General features: G+C 41.3%; 1 protein-coding gene across 1 annotated transcript in view; it reads right to left on the bottom strand.

The window, feature by feature from the left end:
* Positions 1-2460: 2460 nt before the first annotated feature.
* The window catches only part of KCNA7 (potassium voltage-gated channel subfamily A member 7), a 28201-nt gene continuing 10342 nt past the window's right edge, over positions 2461-20319 (bottom strand). Inside the window, exon 2 of the mRNA XM_020793952.3 lies at positions 2461-4415. Within this exon, the coding sequence (XP_020649611.1) occupies positions 3534-4415 (882 nt within the window). The 3' untranslated portion in view covers positions 2461-3533. The remainder of the gene's footprint in view (positions 4416-20319) is intronic.

Raw genomic sequence — 20319 nt, forward strand, 5'->3', positions numbered from 1 at the left:
TGAATAGCAGTACCTTTGAATTTTGTTTTATCTGTGTTCATCTGCACCTAGGGATTGGGGAGAAGAATTTATATTTTCCTATAAAGGTATACTGTATATCTCTTCCATTATACATATGGTGTAGTGATTAGGCTGCTAGACTGGGACTTAAGAGATGCAGAAGCAAACCTCTACTGAGCCATTAAGATAGTCTCCACATACACCCCCCAATCTACTTCACAGGATTGTTGTGAGGAATAAAGTACAGCAGAAGACACTCACATACACTGCTTTGCGTTAACTCGAGGAAAAGTGGGATATAAATGTAACTAAGAACTACATAGAATAAATAATAAATTATGTGCAAAAAAAATACAGGTCAGACTTCAGTATTTCAATATGCTATTTGAACAATGAATTAGTCTGGGAAAATAAGACTGCTCTACCTGGTGCTGTTGAATGTAAAAAATCTTGAGTCTTGAGAATATAGATGGCCACCATTCTGCTTGTCAATTTGATTGCAGCTTCCATAGGACCTCTAGTTGTCTGAATCAACACTATATTATTACTACCATCCACAAACTATTTATTAATGGTTACTCAAGTTGTTCCAAGCTGGGTGATAATTGCCAAGAAACTGTTGGATGTGTGAGTACCAAGTGCAATGTGACCAGCATGAATGTGGCCAGCAACTGCTACAAGGCATAAATTACATTATGATTACTGAAATTCCATAGAGAAATCACTTGGTACTTAAAATGCTTATATTACTGCTGGCACTCATCCCCTGTTAGCAGGGACGGTTGCTACCTCTGTTCCTGACAAGAGGCTCTTTGCTTTTAAATAGCTGTGTGATTGCATTCCTGCATCTCATGCAAAAGTTTGTTTTCCGTCTTTCTTCAAGTCATAGAGCATACATCAGAAATTAGGTGGCATTCTTGATCATTAAAATCAATTACTAATAGCAAGGACATGGCCATTCCCTTCATCTCCTCTTTGTAGATTTCACACAGGCATCTGGTTGGCCACCGCAGTAAACATGATACTAGACCAGCTAAACTTTGGGACATCACAATTCTTATTTTTATATATTCATTCCTGCATGGCACTGATCCCCCTTATGTACATAAACATATACACCTGCAGAAAGTCAATCTTCTGGACAGCTATGAAACATACAAAAATTATTTTCTAGCTGGTTGTCCTATTCTGTTCTGCCTATCCTTCAAACCATTATTGCAAGCTATATCTACTAGGGTTTGCTATGTAGTTGACATCCATACACCACCAACACAATTACCTTGTAATTAATGTGGGGGGACTTGAAGAAATACAGTGTCAGTGAACCTATAGCTATGCTAACATTTTTTTTCTAATATATCATGCTGATCACTTTCGCAGGTCATTGCACTGCTTTGTAATTTTGTTCACATGTGTGTAGCTTGCTTAATTACACATGTGGTTCACGTAGGAGGGGATTATGCTACACCCCCATATTCATTAGCTGAATAAAGCCCAGGTAGCTATAGATTTGTTGTTTATACAATATTAGCTTGCTCCTCATTCTCTGCTCAAGATTGTTTTAAGATTATCTGGAAGAAAGAGCCAACTGAATGTAACCTTCACCCTGCTGCCTTACTCTTACTCAGCACTTAAGACCTAAAACCAATGGAACAGAATTGTGTGTATGCATAAATGTATGTTTGTAAGACAAATAGACATAACATGGCTGGCAGAGTGGGATCAGAGAGTTCTTTCTCTGACCCAGTTTCCCAGCTTCTCTCTGTCTAGATGGACAAGTATTTGTTGGGTTAAGACTTTTGAAAACTACTTAACTTTCCTCTCCTGCACAAATATCTTAGCTCCATCACCAGAGAAAACCTTATACAGCAGAGATCAGTTGATCACTAACAGTTCCAGATTACTGCAAGGTTGAACTGAATTTAGAATGGAATATTTTGTTGCGGCTCGGATTGCATTGGAAGAGGGCTGTACTCTGCCCGATTGGATACGAAAATAGCTACACTGAAGTAGATTTGGGTGTACACAGATGAAAGGCAGTGGTACTAGATGAAGAACAATTGTGTCAACTCAGATTGTGTGGCAAGGAGATACTGTTGGGTTGCCTGAGAACAGTTCAGGATGCAGGTAGAGAATTCAAATAATAATCTAGCACTCTTTCTCTGCATAATAGTAAACATATATAATAAGAAACTGTAAATAAATGGGTAACTTCTACCCTTAGAAATTACCAGGGCTGACCCAAGACATTTTGGTGCCTGAAGGAGAAACAGCAAAAGGGACCTTTCTCCAAATTAAAGTGCACAGAATCCAAGGCCAGCCAAATTCTTTTGGCATCTGGGGCAGGAAATTGCATGAGTCCCTTTCTCCTTTCCTGACAGTAAAATGAAAAACATGATAAATTAAATAATTAACAAATGACCACACTTTTTTGTGACACTGAACCTTAGCTGTATGGGGTGGCTGCCTCACCCTGCCTAATGGTAGGTCTGAATGGGACACAAGGTTTCCTTTGTCCTATACTGAAGTGGCCTCTCCAGAGGGAGAAGATGTTGACCGTCTCTTAACCTTTATTGCTTGGGGCTGAACAAAATGATGGTTTTGTGCTAAGTCTGGGAAGTGGTTTGTCCAAAAGCAAATTTTAGAAAATGTTACATAACCATTACAGTAGTTGCAGCCTACAAAATTAGAACAGGCCCTCCGGTATGAGTTCCCAGCAAAATGGAGAACAGCTGTTTATCTGTGGGATTTAAAAACAAGGAGATCCTGTGGGAGACGCAGAAGCAGACAGCTCCTTTATAGCAGACAGCTTCATTCTGGAGATGTAGTTACAGTTGTCCCTCAGTGTAATGACCGCGTTTCCTTTGATACCCCGATTCTGAAGGAGCTGGGCAACTGCATTCTTTTATTTATTCCCACTCTTGCTATTTGGGACCCCGTCACTCTGGGTATGTTCCATCGCACGGTCCAGGAGATGTAACTCAAGAATACACAGCTATGATTTCGTGAAGGCATTTTCATGCCAGGGGCTCTCTGAGTCATGGAAGAATGGTAAATGACTTGAGTAGGGAAGGGAAGGGAATAAAAAGAAGTGAGAGAGGAGGTCCTTTTTCTAAATGGACAGCACCTTAAACCAACCAAAGAAGGAGCACAGCATCTCTCTCTCTCTCTCTCTCTCTCTCTCTCTGTCTCTCTCTGTGTTGTGAAAGTTTCACCCTGCAACATAGTCTGTGCAACTCCTTTTGCTTTCCCATTGCCATAGGTCTGCTCCAGTAGCAACCTACCATGACTTGTCCTATCCCAAATTTAGACAGGGCTGTCTCCTTCCAAATTCTTCTCCCAAACGTTTATGAAATTTTCTCTTTGCTTTAGTTATTATCAGTGGGTTTTAACCGCCCCAAGAGTCCAGTCGTTTGACTAACTGTCTTATTATGTAGCAGCACAGCCTTCTAGTTTAAGACACTGAGATGTAGGGAAGAGAAGGGAAGGGCACAGGGATGGGGACAACTTCTTTAAATGGATGGAACAGGTAGTCACACTTGGGTCACAAGACGTTTGTTGGGCACTTCTGAGTTGCCCATAGGCACCATTCCATCAAGAAATTCTGAGTTGGGCACAGTTTTGTTAGTATCTCCAGAGTGATTTTTTTCCCTGAGTCGAGCCTTTTCACGGATTGCGGCTGGGGCTGGAGATGGTGGCGGAGTATACGGGCACGTGGTGATGTGAACATACTGACTTTGCTCTTCACCCTCCGTCTCACGGTGATAGAAATAACTGAAGTTGGAAACGATGACAGGCACCGGGAGAGAAATGGTGAGCACTCCTGCAATGGCACACAAGGAGCCGACAATTTTGCCACCTACAGTCTCCGGGGACATGTCACCATAACCCACTGTTGTCATGGTGACCACAGCCCACCAGAAGGCTGCAGGGATGCTGGTGAAGCTTGTTTCTTCATGGTCAGCTTCAGCAAAGTAGACAGCACTTGAGAAGAGGATGACTCCAATGAAGAGAAAGAAGATGAGCAAACCCAGCTCCCTCATGCTGGCCTTGAGTGTCTGCCCCAGGATCTGCAAGCCCTTTGAGTGCCGGGAAAGCTTGAAGATTCGGAAGACTCGGACCAGACGGATGACCCTGAGGATTGCCAGAGACATAGCAGGCTGGCCTACACCACGCTGGCGTGCAAATTCAGTGCCAAGAGCTACAAAGTAGGGGATGATGGCCACAAAATCAATCATGTTCATGATGTTCTTGAAAAAGGCTGGCTTGCTTGGACAGGCTGCAAACCGCACAAGGAACTCAAAGGAGAACCAGCAGATGCAAATAGTCTCTACAATGAAGAAGGGATCTTCAGAATGAGGCTTGGGTGGCGGCAGGGCGTAGTGGACGCTGCTGTTTAGGCGGTGATGAACAAGCTGGGGAAAGCAAAGAGGAGTAGAAAGAGAGAGATCAAGATCAGAGCTTGGAAGTAACACAGAATAGTTGTCATTTGCTCACTAAGTTTTTCCTGAACAGAGGACATCAGCATCCTTACATTTTAGCATCAACCAAACAACCTCCTAAAGTGTTAACATGTTTTAATGCAACAAGTAGTTTTCTTGTGTTATCATTACCATTATTGCTAACTACATAAGGAGACCCTTTTGTCAGGGATGAGGACTCAAGTTGCGGTAATTGCTGTTAACTTGGATTTAAGTCACTCACTTTGGACTTGACCTGGGGGATTTGTTTCCAATGACTTGAACTCAGCTTGTGACTTAGAACTCACCCACCCACCTACCTTTTTTCTTGATAAAAAGGCTTATTTTTAAGAGGGACTCGGATTTGGGGCTGGGACTCAGGACTTGGTACCGACGACTTGGACTTCGACCTATGACCCAAAGAACTGCCGACATTCCTGCCTTTTGTCCCACTGCATTATCAGTACCAGTTCTTCAGCAACAATCTGATACTGTTAATGTCAGTTAATTGAGTTCATGGTATAAAATAAAAATCTCAACCATGGCTGTAATGCATTGGGAAGCAACACAGAATTTTCCTCTCGAGAAATAAGACTCTGTACCACGTGTTATAGTCAAAGAAGAAATTTTATTTTTACACCCAGCTGCTGGAAATTAGCAGATTAGGTAGACATTGCACCATTACTGAAGATCTCATGAAAGCAGCAGAAATTATTAGTTATTTAATTTCTCATTATTTATTTCTTACATTTAGTTTAGAGACAGAGTTTCTCAGGGATTCTCCACCTTGTCTCAGAACAATCTGACTACGCAGGTGTTCTGCACCTTAACATGGATGAGTGGGGTTGGTACCTGTTGCTACTTTGCCTCAGGCATCAAAACATATTGAGCCAGCCGGGCCAGGCTCAATACTCCATACAGGTTCCAATCCCATCTTAACTTTTCCTTTAGGACCAAATTTACAAAAGTGGGCAACCAAATTGAGACAGTTTTTAAAAAGCAGAACAGGTTCTTGAACGATGGTGAAGTGGGAAAAATAAAAATTAAAAAAAACGGCATCACCATATGTAAGGCAGAAGGCTAGAAGAGGGAATTCCTATTTTCTAATTTTTTTAAATTTCAGATACTATATTGGAGGTGGCCACTGAGGAAACCAGAGAATATTTCTCTGTATTTTTTTCCTGTAGGTGCATTGACAATTTTAGTAGCAAGAAGAGCTACTTTTTCAAGGGAATGTTCTAAGTTCCAAAAGAGATACTAAGACACCATCGTGTTCAAGCCAGATTGTGCAGAACATTAGAACCAACTGCAAGAGGCAAGCTAAACCCTGCTTCCTAAGAAGCTGCCATCCAATGACTGCAGGTGTATTTCTGTCATCCCTGCAATCTCCACAGAAAGACAACTGCACGCAGTATAAGGACAATACAGGTATCTTTTTTTTCCTCTGTGGTCCTCAGCAAACCCCATTGTAGCTGGTAATGCAGCCAATGGTGTATTGCTCATTCAGCTTCCACCGGAGTGACCCTCTATTTCGGCAAAGGAGATGTCTGACTAGGAAACCAAGGGATACTATCAGACAGATATCTTGATCCTTACAGCAGATATAAGGAAGCTTTGGTTCTCCAGATGTTTTGGATTCCAACTTCCAGAAGTCCCAGATAGCATATCCAGTGGAAAGGAATTGTAGGAATTATTGGTCCAGAGTTTTTGACGTCCACATGTTCTTCACCACTGTGTTACAGGTTGCAAAACAATGGCAAGCAAAGGCTGCTGTTTTATGGGGGGTAAAGAAATCCCCTCCACACAATACCCAAGGCTATGTGGCCACTTATATATGTCCAGTAAACAGGCAATTCATCATCATAAAAAGGGCATTAAAAAGGGTGCCTATATGCTAAATCACATGTTTATAAATAGTTATTATGATTGCTATGTGTTGCGAGAAAGACTAAGACAAAGTAAACTTTGCCTCTGCATTCTGCTGCTCACAAGCTCAGTCTTGATCCATCCTGGGATCGAGGTTCTGATCCTCTTCTTAGAGTTCTTGATCTTTAAACTTCCTTTGGACTGGACTGTCCTTAAAATAAAGCAAGGTTGGGGAACATGTGGCCTTCCGACACTATTGTGAGTTGTAACCCAAAAACATTCACAGGATCATGCCCTTGAAATAGAGATTGCTTTCAAATTCATTGTCATCCTTTGTTAGATCTTCAGGTAGATGTCTGCTCTGTATTATGTAGCAGTGGTCCCCAACCTTGGGCCTCCAGATGTTATTGGACTTCAGCTCCCAGAAATCCTGGCCAGCAGAGGTGGTGTTGAAGGCTTCTGGGAGTTGCAGTTCAAGAACATCTGGAGGCCCAAGGTTGGGGACCACTGTTATGTAGGATATATGACCAGCCAAATCAGAGGTGGTCTCCTGATGATTGATCCATCCCACACTAAGTTCTTAGTTTAATTGTTTGTTACCAAACAAAAAAAAAAAAAAAGGCCAGGACTGAATGCTGCTGTAGTGTAAAATGGCCAATGTCCTTTTAAGAAGGACAGTTCTCCATTTAAAGGAGTCCTAGCACACAATCCTACTTTTGAAAGATTTAAAGGACTATTCAATTCAAGTCTGATTTAAAGACAGGCGGACAGAATGAGAGAGATGAGGGGCACTGAAGTTACTCAGATGGCATCTAGGCAGCAGAGCCAGTATTCATCCAAATCACCTGGTATGAGTAGTTGTCTGCCCCCACTGTAGTCCCATTTAAAGTAATAAAAATCATTTTTCATTTTGTATCTGTAAATACAGTAAATCGACATATCTTATTTTATGTAAACCGTGTCTCCCTTTTGTTCTCCTTTATAGTGATGTGGTCACTCTACTGTATCAGTGGATGAGAAGAATAATTCTTGCCCATAAAAATAATTAAAAAAGGAAAGTCAGAGATAAAAGGAAGGAAAAGCAGCAAAGGTAGCTTTTGGCTGTTGCTGGACAGCAGCTCCTGGCCTCCCACATCAGTGGCTATGTCTCCTTTGACTGATGGGAGCTGAATACAATAACTTCTGCATGTCCCAAGTCACAAAAATATTTTTTCTCTTTCCCATTTTGCTTCTGCCTCCTACTATTCAATCTTTTTTCCTCCCAACTCTCAGTAGCTACATCCCTTCAAATTCCTCATGATGCCCGATATCAACACTCCCAAAACTATCTCTCTTTTTCAGACTAGAGAAACCAATCAGATATGAAAACACTGCCGCACCTTTGAGACTAGCACATTTATTTCAATGTCAGCCTTTCTGGATTGCAGTCCACTTCTGTGTTTTAGACAGCTTTCAGAAAAGCCCAGTAGGCATGGCCATTAGCTATGTTGGCTGGGGTGGTTCTGGCAGCTATAGGCTATGAAAAAAGGTAGGATGTTAAGCTTTCCAAATGCTGAACAGAGCAACCACTTATAAGTCCCCACTTCTTCCCAAGCCCCCTCTGCGCATGTATATTGCTGTTATACATTTGACATTGCCATGATTTCACACTTTTTCCATCATAGAGAGAAGGCCGAACGTGTTTCACAGTGCACCCGCTTCCCCTGGACATGCTGTCTTCTCAGCTATTCACAGATCCGGTTAGCCAGTCAGGTGGGGCAGGACGATGGGTTACAAATATTGATTCTTGGCAATCCCATTGTGATGATCTTAAGTGGAGAGAATGCCCAATGTAGTGGCTAAGAGACTGAGCTATGAATCAGAAGGACCTGGCTTTGAATCTTCTCTCTGCTATGAACCCACTAGCTAGGTTTAGGCAAGCCACTGTTCCAATGCTTCAGCTTACCTACCATTTACACTATGGGGCAGAAGGTCAGCTTACTTTGTAAGGTTTGCCACTACATAATGCATTTGAAGCAACTGGAGCATTTGGAAGTATTAGATAAACATTAAATAGTATTCTTTTTTTTAACCTCGGTTGCATCTGGATTTGTAGGCAGCATTATGCTAAATTGATTGCATTTTTCTTTAAATGGATTCCATTCATTTTATAAATGGCTTTGTGATTCAAAAAAGTAAAAAGATTGTCTTTTGTCCATTTAAAAAGTTTTTTTTCTGCCATGTATTATATGCAACCAAAAAAGAAAGATGCATAAATCATATTAAATGTTTTGCCCCTCCCAAACTGGCATCTACATAGCCATTTTTGCTAAGTAAGGATAGATGTATCTGTCAGCCTCATTTTTTTCCCTCATATTCAGTTTTTTAAATCTCAGGATCTTTCCATCAAATTTAACAGGAAATCTACAAAGCTGAGTAGCTTTCTGTACAAAATGAACTGAATAAGATTCTCAGCTATTTGTACTGACAATTAGGTGTAGTTAGGGATGTGGTGGCGCTGTGGGCTAAACTGCAGAAGCCTGTGCTGCAGGGTCAGAAGACCAAGCAGTCGTAAGATCGAATCCACACGACGGAGTGAGCGCCCGTTGCTTGTCCCAGCTCCCGCCAACCTAGCGGTTCGAAAGCATGCAAATGCAAGTAGATAAATAGGGACCACCATGGTGGGAAGGTAACAGCGTTCCGTGTCTAAGTCGCACTGGCCATGTGACCACGGAAGATTGTCTTCGGAAAAAAAAACGCTGGCTCTATGGCTTGGAAACGGGGATGAGCACCGCCTCCTAGAGTCAAACACAACTGGACAAAAATTGTCAAGGGGAACCTTTACCTTTACCTATGCCCTGCATGGAGGTAACTTGGCTGAAGTCCTTGCCTGCTTTGTAGCTGTCAAAGGTGAGGAGGCTTTCAGTGGGCCAGAAAGGGGGCAGGCTCAGTTCAATTCCAGTAACATGTTGAATATATAGAGTTTAAGAGTGTGTATGTATGTGTTACAAAATAAACCTCTAAGAGCTAAGCGCTCAAAGACCTTTACCTCCATGGGTCAATCTGTTTGGCTCTCACATTTATTTTAAAAAGAACAACAACAACAAAACTACAGTTCTTCCCACTAATTTTTTTTAATAAATGTGTATCATTTTGAAGGTTTTCATCAATACACCAATCAGTTCATTCATTTACACTCCTGAAAGAACTAAGCAATTTAGTTTACTATTCTGTTCAAAATTTTTCCATTCCCAAATATTTAATGGCATAAAATCCAAAAGTTAGAAGGCAGAGGTAAGTTTTCAGTGGGATCAAACCAATAAGACTTGGAGGAAAGATCTGTGAATATTTCAGGGATGCTGGCAAGTCTTTGGGTTTGAGTACCAAGTCCCAATCTTTGGGTACCAAGTCCCAAGTCCAAGTCCCTATTAAAAGCAAGCCTGTGCTCACGATCTGGGGTTCAATCCCAGGTAGCCAGCTCAAGGTTGACTCAGCCTTCTATCCTTCCGAGGTCGGTAAAATGAGTACCCAGCTTGCTGGGGGGGGGGGGGATGTGTAGCCTGCATAATTAACTTGTAAACCGCCCAGAGAGCGCTTGAAGTGCTATTGGGCGGTATTTGTTTGTTTGTTTGTTTGTTTGTTTATTTATATCCCGTCCATCTGGTATATTCTACCACTTTATAATCAGCACACTTTGCTTTTGCTTTGCTTTTTTCCCTCTGGTGTGACTTAAGTCGGACTTGACAGCAAGTCCTACGACTTGAATCTCCATCCCTGGAATATGCTCACACCTGCATGCGCACACACAAAGCACGCACACATACTATTTTTGATGCACTCTTGAAAAAAATATTTTAATTGTTTAAAGACTGTGGCTTAAAGTGCATCTGTCAGCAATTGAACCCTGTGATATTCTTCCTCCAACATTCAGTGAAGTCACACATCCATAACTATAAAAGTACCTTTAAAGTTATCAAAAGTAATGAATTATAATTCTCAGAATACTTCACTCAGGTTGGCCAAAGTATCATAGGAGCTATAGTCCAAAATGTAAGTTTTACAATCGCTGCAACTTAAGAGTAGAAAGGAGAGGGAGGGATAAATGTGTGTCGACCTTTTCTGTGGCCTGGAGAAAAGCCGAATGTCAAGGTCAAATGTCCCTCCCGGCTCTGTCCTCTGGTCAGCTCTAATTTCCTGGCTCGCTAATTTTGACTCTTCTATGTAAGCAGGGCTTGTTTGCTTTGCAAGCAAGAGAGATGTATGGCTGGTTATAAAGATTTCTGTCTCAGATCTGCTCAGATTCAGAGTGTTCCCTGGGTTGGGTTAAGACAGCTTCTCTGGCCTGTCTAGACCATACTAAATGGTCAGGGATACATCAAGACATTAGAGGAGAAAAGAGTCTGAAGATGCAGGAGGTTTCAAGAACTTGACATTTGGTTCAAAGAAGAATGTCAATAAGGACATGCTAAAAACATCCAGGAGAGCCAGTGCAGCATAGTAAAGAGCGACAGACTAAATCAGTTGACTTGGATTCAAATCCCCGTTTGGCCATGAAAACTCTCTGGAAGGTGGTAATAGCAAAACTATTTCTTAAATATCTCACATACCTTGACAACCCTATTAGGGTCACCATACATCTCATACATACCCTAGGACCCAGAACATTATCCAATCATAGTTCAATTACAGATGGCTTCCACATGTAATCATACTGAATATTCATGAAAGTAATCTTCAGGTCACCAAAAATGTAGTTCTGGGGATATATTTTTCATGGGTAATGATACCAGCCCTCAATTAATAACATTATAATTAGAAATAACTTCCTTGCCATTTGTAAAAGAGAACAAATCAGTTTAAAATAAACTTCCTGTATATAGGATGGTTGTATATACCAAACTGAAGTTTTAAGTTACTGAAATGTTAACAATCTGAGGATTGAAAGAAAATGCCATTGGACAAATTAGCATTTGGGAATATAATGATGCATCTGCATCCTCGTTGATACATCACTATAAGGGTCTCCTTTCCACAGATCTCAGGCTGGTGGCTCTTTCTGGGCTCTTTGGCTATACAAAAAAATGTTTCTTTACATTTAACGTGGAAATAATTTTTCACTATTATTTCCAAATAAAGACTGCATTTTCTGTGAAGCCTGTGATATTTCTTTAGGATTCCACCTATCCTCCAGGGAGTTTGGTGTCAGACTCAAGCTCTCCTTCAACTATAGGTTTGTCCCAGATTATTCCATTCCAGTTGGACTTCAGACCAATCTTGGTATCCAGATCTACATACTAATAGCAAACTCATGCTCTGAAAGTGACTCCTTATGGAGCCAAAATGGCATCATCCACACATAAGAGGAAGGTATTAGCAGACTTGGGAAAACATAAGGTTTGCAAAGTTGCAATACATCTATATCTGTTTCTCTTCATCTAAGAATAAATCATCCCTATTTGAGGGGAAACCAGTGGGCTTTGACTGAAATTATTGGAAGGAGGAAACAGGAAACTCTGGAGGGGGAGGGGAATGGAATGTACAGCAGTATCCTAGAAAAGTATGTGCCTAGCTGGCATTCTGATCAGAAAGACTCATACGGCAACATTTTGTTGTATATGAATGTTTTACATACAGTATTTCATCGCATCTGTCACTGCTCCTGAGAGCTTTACATCCTGCCATGTAGTTACTGAGTGGCATGACCTCTGGTTTCTTCTGCCACACTTGACCACTATCTGGAGAGTTGGGGGTGGGAATGTCCCCATTCACACCACAGAATCTCATTAACACATGGCAGAGTACTATACAAGCACTATAAATTTAATTTACTATTCAGTTTTTCTATTTTTAGTTTGCTTTCATCCTAGTGAGCTGGAGCTGGATTGTGTGTTCCTCTCCTTCCATTTTTACTTTCACTTCGAGATGAGCTGATAGAAAAACGGCAGGCCAAGTTCACCCAGCGGAGATTGTAAACACATTTCCATAACTCGTGAACATAAGGGGGACCACATTTTTGTGTGCTTGTGAGGGTAGTTAAAAGATGTGAAGGATTAACAAACTACCCTCAGATGACTGTGATGGTGGTTAAGATATATGAAGGGTTAACAAACTATCAGCTGCCAGTGTGGTGTCATAGATGAAGTGATGGACTAGAATTCAGGAGAGCTGGGTTCAAATCCAGACTTACTCACTGGAAGATGGCACAAGTAAAACAACTCTTTAAACATCTCACATGCCTTGAAAACCCTATTATGTTTGTTTCCGTTGGATGTGGGCTTGATGGCACAAAACAAAACTTTCAGTAAATTATACATATATATTCTAGGACCCAGAGCATCATCCAACCATCCTGGTCTATATGTTAGACCAGGAGTGGAGAAACTGTATCGCTCAAACATTTAATAAACTGTTATTCCTGTTATGCTAATTGGCCAGTCATTCTAGGATGAATTTGAACTGAATTTCTAGAAAGTCACAGCTTCCCCGTCCAGACTAAACATAAAAAGCAATTGTGCCAGATCCTGAGCTGAATTAAGACCATGCCACTCAGAGAAGCAATCAATCATTTCCCCTCTGCACTATTTCCTGACACCCTAATCCTCCCAGAGTTGCTATTTTTCCCAATGATGCTGTTCTGTTGCAGGAGCCTAATTGTAGCACAGTGGTTCAAGTGTAATACTGCAGTCAAAATTCTGCTCATGACCCAGGTTCAATCCCAGGTAGCAGGGTTGAGGTTCACTCAGCCTTCCATCCTTCTGATGTCAGTAAGACACGTACCTGCATAATTAAATTGCAAACTGCCCAGAGAGTGCTCTAAGCACTATGGGGTGGTATATAAGCAGCACGTTTTGCTTTTTTGCTTTGCTTTGCTTTCTGTGTAAATAAAACCCCAAGGCAGGGGTGAGCAGGCTCCAGGTTTTCAGGGTTTGCTTTGTTGTTTTATTCTTTCTTTTTCACTAGAACTTGAAGGCTCGCCACCAGCGCTAAGTGCAAAGTGCTGGCTCAGGTGGTGTTGGTGGTGGGAAATAAACCCCGAAGGAACAGGGCTTTGCCCAGGTGTTTGTGGTCACTACAAGAATCAAACTTATATGTGATGAGTGTGCAAAATGCTGGGCAGATATTGTTGGAGTGCATCGCTTGTTAACTGGCCATCACCAATGGTAAGTAATGCAGAGGGGTTGCACTGCCAGCCTTGTTCCGTGTACAGAACTGAACTGCACCGAAGTGGCTGCAGAATTTCATTCTGCTACTGACTGATTGCTCCCAAACTACACCCTGAGCAGTTGCTTACTCTACCCATTGACAGGGCTGGTCGTGTCTAGGGGAACTTTAGGCAGATTTGGTACAAGTTGTGGTGCTATCCCAACTTGTATAATCTCTGTGAACACTGACCTTATTATTTGGCCCATATTTTTCTCATTCTGTTAACGAGCAAGAAAAGACTGAAGTTCCATTCTAGAGTAAGCACGGAAGTATGCTTCAGAGATTTTGTGGAGCCGTGGTTACGTGTATACAGCTGTGTTTTAAAGTGGATAGTTTTTATGTTAAATTATGACTCGGTCAATGGATTTGCTGTTCTGTTTTATAGTTATCCACCCCAAACGTCTTGAAAGCACAAGCACAATGCTTGAATAAAAAAAAAATCTAATCCTTCTAAATCTTCATGCAGAGGATGAAATCCCAGTAGCATTATGGGTTGTAGAAACCCAATGATCCAAGTGATTAGTGGTGACATAGACTACAGTGAAGAATATTATTACTGCACCAGGTAAGCACCACTGTGTTTAGCTCTTCATTGTGATCACAAATTGGTCAGTTGGCAGGAAATACACATTTTTCTTAATCACTAGTTTGATCCTAAATAGCAGAGCACCTGCTGTTCACGCAAAAGCCCCAACTTTCACATAGAAACCTCAGATTCACTCTCTGGTATCTCCTGGCAGAGCTGGGAAAAAATTTAAATTACAGAGAATCCTTGGCTGTCAGAATAGATTTGCCTTCCCTAACTTAGTGCCCTCCAGCTGTTTAGGGCTGCCAGTTCCATCAGCCCCAGATGGCTAACGCTGATGCTTAGGGAAGAGGGACCATGGAAGCAATCTCATAAGTTTCAAACCAAAATGGAGAAATGCTGGGTGCTGCTAGAGCACTGAAATCTCTTTTAATCTCCAAACATAACCATTATTATGACCATTATGGTCATTATTCTATTATATTCCAGGAGTGTTATAACTGTTCTGAATGTATCTAGATTCTCTGGAAATGTTTGAATAAATATGCTGTACTGTAGAGAGTGGTAATTGCATCAGATCTAAGAGAAAATAAGGCCTGTTGGATGAGACCAAAGGCCTGTCTAGTCCGCCACGCATAGTTGTCTCATAGCAGACAACCAAATGCCTCTGGGAAGCCCACAGGTACGGCATGAACACAATGGTGCACTCCCACTCATTTTCCTCAGCATCTGATATTGGACATAATATATACCTGTTTTTATTACTAGTGATAATCTTATAAAGCAAAGCAAAGCGTGCTGCTTATATACCGCCCAATAGTGTTCAAGCACTCTTTGGGCGGTTTACAAGTCAATTATGCAGACTACACATTCCCGCCCCCCCCCCCAGCAAGCTGGGTACTCATTTTACCAACCTTGGAAAGATAAAAGGCTGAGTCAACCTTGAGCCAGCTACCTGGGATTGAACCCCAGGTTGTGAGCACAGTTTTGGCTGCAGTACAGCGGTTTAACACATCAGCTGAAATCCTGTTGCTTAGTTATGCATATGGAAGTCACTTCTAACTGGTAATTCACAAGTTCCTGTTGCGTTGGGATTCTCAGGTTTCAGGGGGGCTTTGGGGCAGTTGTCTTATTTTTATTATGTAACAAAGACAGAGATGTTGAGATTATTTCTTGCTTCGTTAGTGTATGTCTGCAAACACAAAGGGCAAAAGAGGAGAAGGAGGTTTCCATGTGAGGAAAAACAGTTTTGAAGTAGGCGTCAGGTGCCTCTCAATAGTTTTTCATTGCAACTCTTCACTATCCAGAGCAGCTTTGCCTAAAAACAGTAGTAATCAAGGTTTCATTTATCTCTGACATTTCCATCCAACATGTAGGCCTGCCTTGAGGCGTGTGATACCAATGGAACTTTCATGGTGGTAAAAATAGAAGAATGAATAACAGCATTCAAGATTTGTGGTCATTTAGATATGCTATCAAAGATGGGAGCTGCTACATCACTCTGTTCAGTGGTAGTGAAAGCAACAGCCTAGATAAATTACTTATTGGACTACAACTCCCTGAATTCTTCAGTAAGCATGACCAGTGGCTACAGGAGTCTAGAAGCCATAGTGCAAAAAAGTAACTTTCTCAAGTTGTAGTGTCTTCCCTGTTATTGATTGATTGATTGTATTTATATCCTGCCCATCTGATCAATTTATTTATTTATTATTTTTAATTTTTAGCCACTCTGGGTGGCTAACAACACTTAAAATAAAACAATTTAAATATAATCAATATATATACACCAGTCATCCCAAAGCTGGTGTATTTCAGGTATCTTGAACTCTCAGAATTGTTCAGTGACACTGCACTAATAAATTTTAACAACAATATTAGCTTGCTAAAAACTATTATTTTAGGGTTTTTACTAGAGTGGGCTCTCTTAGTCTACGGGGTCCTGTTCAAGCTCACTCTGATAATAAAAAAAGAAATTTCCTCTTCAATTAAAAGTTTTGCTGAATAGTGTCAGTCCTGTGCTGTGGCCAAGTAGCAAATTACACCTTTTTATAAATGCCACTCACCACCTATCCCCACCTCCCCACATGTATCAAGGTACATAGCTTCTTCTCAAATACAAGATACATAGACTACCTCGTTGGTCAAATTACTTTAGCGGAGGAGGCAGAAAATTCTCCAAAGCATCTTTCCCATCAGTTAAAACACACACACACGCACACCAGGATGAAGGAAACAATCAAGTTAGGGCTCTTTCAGAAGCTGTAAATCCGTTGCTTATGGCAGCTGCCTCACCATGCCCAATGGAAGAGCTGGCCTTGAGTTATGTTCTGCATAGAACCGCCGCGCCCCCCCCCCCATTTGACAGCAAAGAGAACAAGCTTGATGCAGCAATCATATGCCTCAATTTAACCCCCCAGGCTGCAATCTGGGCATTGCATAAATCAGCTTTGCTGAATATAGTTTCAAGTGATTAGCTTTTGGTGTTGATGGCTTTCTAGACAGCAGTGACCAAAATAAGATGATAGACTCCACAGAAATGTCAACTTCTCAGTTTCTGAGGCTTAAGACACTGAAAAGAATATCTTGTGAATGACCTATGTAAGGGTCAACTGCTTGGTGTGGGGAACAGAAGCAGCCACACATAACCTCTTCCCCATTTGCCCCTGTCTCTGAGGGAGGAGTTCCACCACTGGCCTCAAACGTAACCCAGAGCAACCTATAGTAAATGTACTGTATAAGGGATAGTTTCAGTCTCCGCCTTAAACCTCATTACTATGGCTTTTTAAAGAGCTCCTCAGATTTGTAGGGCTACAGATACAAAGTAGAACAATAGGAGACTCTCTGAGGTTTGCTAACGATCATTAAAATCTCAGACACAGAAAAAAAAATCCCTATAATTTCCAGATTTTAACCTCAGAGAAACTGTATGTGTTTTTTCCTGTATTGTACTCTTACTAAACTATTTGTTGGGTAAAGAAATTTCTTACAGTTAAACACAAATTCTACTGCATACTTGAGATTTTTTCCTCTTCTTTAAAAGAGGGATTAAATTAAATTGGGTGTTGCAACACAGTTATAACCTGCAGTTATTCAGGAAAACTGAAACTAGTACAGTATTTAGCTTCACCAGACATTAAAGTGCTGGACAGAGACCTGGGAAGAGCTGAGTTTGAATTTCCATACAGTTATGCAGTATTCTTTGGCTAGTTGCTGAACTGCAGACTACTGTACTTTACACAGGATTACTGTGAAGTTGAAAATGGGTGTCGGGGAGGATCATGTACCTAACTCTGAGCACCTTAGAAGGAGCACACAGCATAAAGACATTTCTTTAAAGTTTATCAAGCAGTTTCTTACTTGCACCTCCTTAGAGAAGCACCTTTTGAGGCATGACTAGGTTAGGCTAAAACCTTATTGTCCCCAAAGCTGATTTGGAATAGCACTCTGAGTTTCCTACAGCTGAGGATCTCACTAGCTGAGAAAATGATTCTGTATCTAGAAGCAGGGCACCTTTTAGAAGAAAAGATGTCAGCTTATTCTAAGATGGCAATGGCATAGCTTTGATTGCATGTCTGGTGTCTCAGGTAGGCAGGTCTGAACGATTTGACTGGAGGAATAGGTTTTATGGAGGGGACACTTTTACCTTCACATGTGATCTGATCTTGAGCTTTATAGACAAATCTCTCAGGATGCTATCAGCATTCTGATGTCCCAAACCTTTACTGAGGCCCACTGGTTCTCCCCAAAAGTCACATGTTTATCTCACTCCCCACATTTATCCAATCTTAGAGCTGCCATTTGTGTACTATTACAAAAAAAAAGTGGGAAGAGAGAGAGCATTACTCCAAAGAGAAGAAAATAATCTTATTTATACAAAATGTACATATTACTGTAATTTAAAAAGAAAGGCAACACCTCCATCTCCCCACAGTAGGGAAAAACTGCTTTCTTCCAGGTAGTAACTGAGGACTGGAAATGCTGAGACTCCCGCCTGCTCTTCCTTAGAGTTTTTTAGCTTAAAACTGGGCTTGAAATAGACTAGCCTCCAAACAGAAGACTGGCCTCTGTAAAATAGAACTCCTGAAAATTCTGCTCCACGTCATCCCCTGCCTGTTTCCCCCACACACATCCAAATCCACTTTGCCCAGGGCCAACTCATAACCACAGAGGCTTCCTTGTCTTGGGCTTCTATCAATTACACAAATGACAAGCCAACCACCATTCCTTCCATAGAGCTTTTCAAAAGCAGTCTGGTTCCATCAGGAAACAATCTGAAGTAATCTCAGATAACAGATGTTGGGAGTCAGTAACAAGGTTTAAGAGAGGAGAGGTGTGTGCCTGTATATCTCCCTCAGCTGGGGTGAAAAAAGACAACAAGACAGTTTTGCAACTAGAGGCGAGAACACATTCCTCTGTCCAGAGAGATACGGTCAAACCTCTATTGTTTGCAAAATCAACATGTTGTTTCCTCCTGGGGACCAATGGTGAAATAAAAGTAAGCTAATTGGTCACTTCTGAAGATGTGAAAGTTGTTAGAATATACCTACATTTATTTCACTGCTTAAGCCCGTTCTACCTCAAGTTGCAATCAGGCCCAATTTGTATGTTTTAAAGGGGTAACTACACAGGCATTTGGCCCACTGTGGGAACAGGCTGGTTGGCTCCTTTTACTGGCAATCTGACAACATAATTACTAGAGTAACCAGCTTGTCTCCAGACTGGTGTTCTTACCTGCACCTTTCTGAAGCCCTCTCAGGGGCTACTTTTTTTAGTACCTTTTAGAGACTTTTTTCTCTAAAAGGCAATAGTTTTTTCTCTAAAAAACACAGAATTTTTTCTCTAAAAGGCGATGACAAATATCTATGACAAACCTCGATAGCATCTTAAAAAGCAGAGATATCACCTTGCCAACAAAAGTCCAAATAGTCAAAGCTATGGGTTTCCATGTAGTGATGTACGGAAGTGAGAGCTGGACCATAAAAAAAGCTGACCGCCGAAGAACTTATGCTTTTGAATTGTGGTGCTGGAGGAGGCTCTTGAGAGTCCCCTGGACTGCAAGGAGAACAAACCTATCCATTCGGAAGGAAATCAACTCTGAGTGTTCACTGGAAGGACAGATCCTGAAGCTAAAGCTCCAATGCTTTGGCCATCTCATGAGAAGAGAAGACTCCCTGGGAAAGTGTGAAGGCAGGAGAAGAAGGGGACGACAGAGGATGAGATGGTTGGACAGTGTTATCAAAGCGACCAACATGAATTTGACCCAACTTCGGGAGGCAGTGGAACACAAGAGGGCCTGACATGCTCTGATCCATGGGGTCACAAAGAGTCGGACATGACTAAACAACTAAACAACAACAAGAAATTTTTTTTAAAAAAAAATCTGGAAGTAGGAGGAAACAGGAAGGGGCAAGAAGACTGATTGTTCCATCATCAGGATTGAAGAAAGGTCCAGTCAGCTTTCAAACATGGAATTAGAGGGGTGCTATTGTGTTCTTTGCCTGAGACAACAAAATATTTAGAGCTTGCTAGGGATGTCTCACTCTCTATGGTACCTTTCCTCCTCCCACATCTTTCCTGTCCCTGATGTTTGCCAGCCAAATACCTTTAACCTGAGTCACTAAGATTGATCCTGAGACCTTCTGCATTAAAAGCATATGCTCTACTACTGGGCTTTCTCCCCTCCTTTCTGCAGGAGTGGCGGCAGGGTTGGGGGTTCAAACATCAATTCCCTCTGTGTTTCCAGATGCAAAAATATTCACATGAAGGGCATCTTTCTACACAGTGTCTGTCCGCTTCTTTGAAATATGGGTTTTCTAACTGTCCATGATGAGCATGCTGTTCCATTGTCACTTAGATTGTTTGCACATGTGATCCTTACATCACATATGCAAACAATCACATATTGTGTGCATTTTCCACACATTTTATCTATAGTTAGACCAGTTATTTCATGTACATGAAAATATGTTTGTTTTTCACTTCAATGTTATTTTATCCATTTTCCAACTTGTACAATGAAAGGATGAAAGGTTCAAAGTAGGTTACTTTCAATGTGACCTACAAAATGATTTCAGTTAAATTCTTCCTTTTATTGTACTGATGGAAGGTCCCTGCAAAACTCACAAGCTTGCATTTCAGACTTACTGTATGTACAAACAATTATTCTGTTCCTACACTATAACAGAAGTAAATGTGATGGTTGTTGTGGGTTTTTCGGGCTCTTTGGCCATGTTCTGAAGGTGTTCTTCCTAACGTTTCACCAGTCTCTGTGGCCGGCATCTTCAG

The sequence above is a fragment of the Pogona vitticeps genome, chromosome 6 (genome assembly GCF_051106095.1).
Source record: "Pogona vitticeps strain Pit_001003342236 chromosome 6, PviZW2.1, whole genome shotgun sequence".
Classification (NCBI taxonomy): Eukaryota; Metazoa; Chordata; class Lepidosauria; order Squamata; family Agamidae; genus Pogona; species Pogona vitticeps.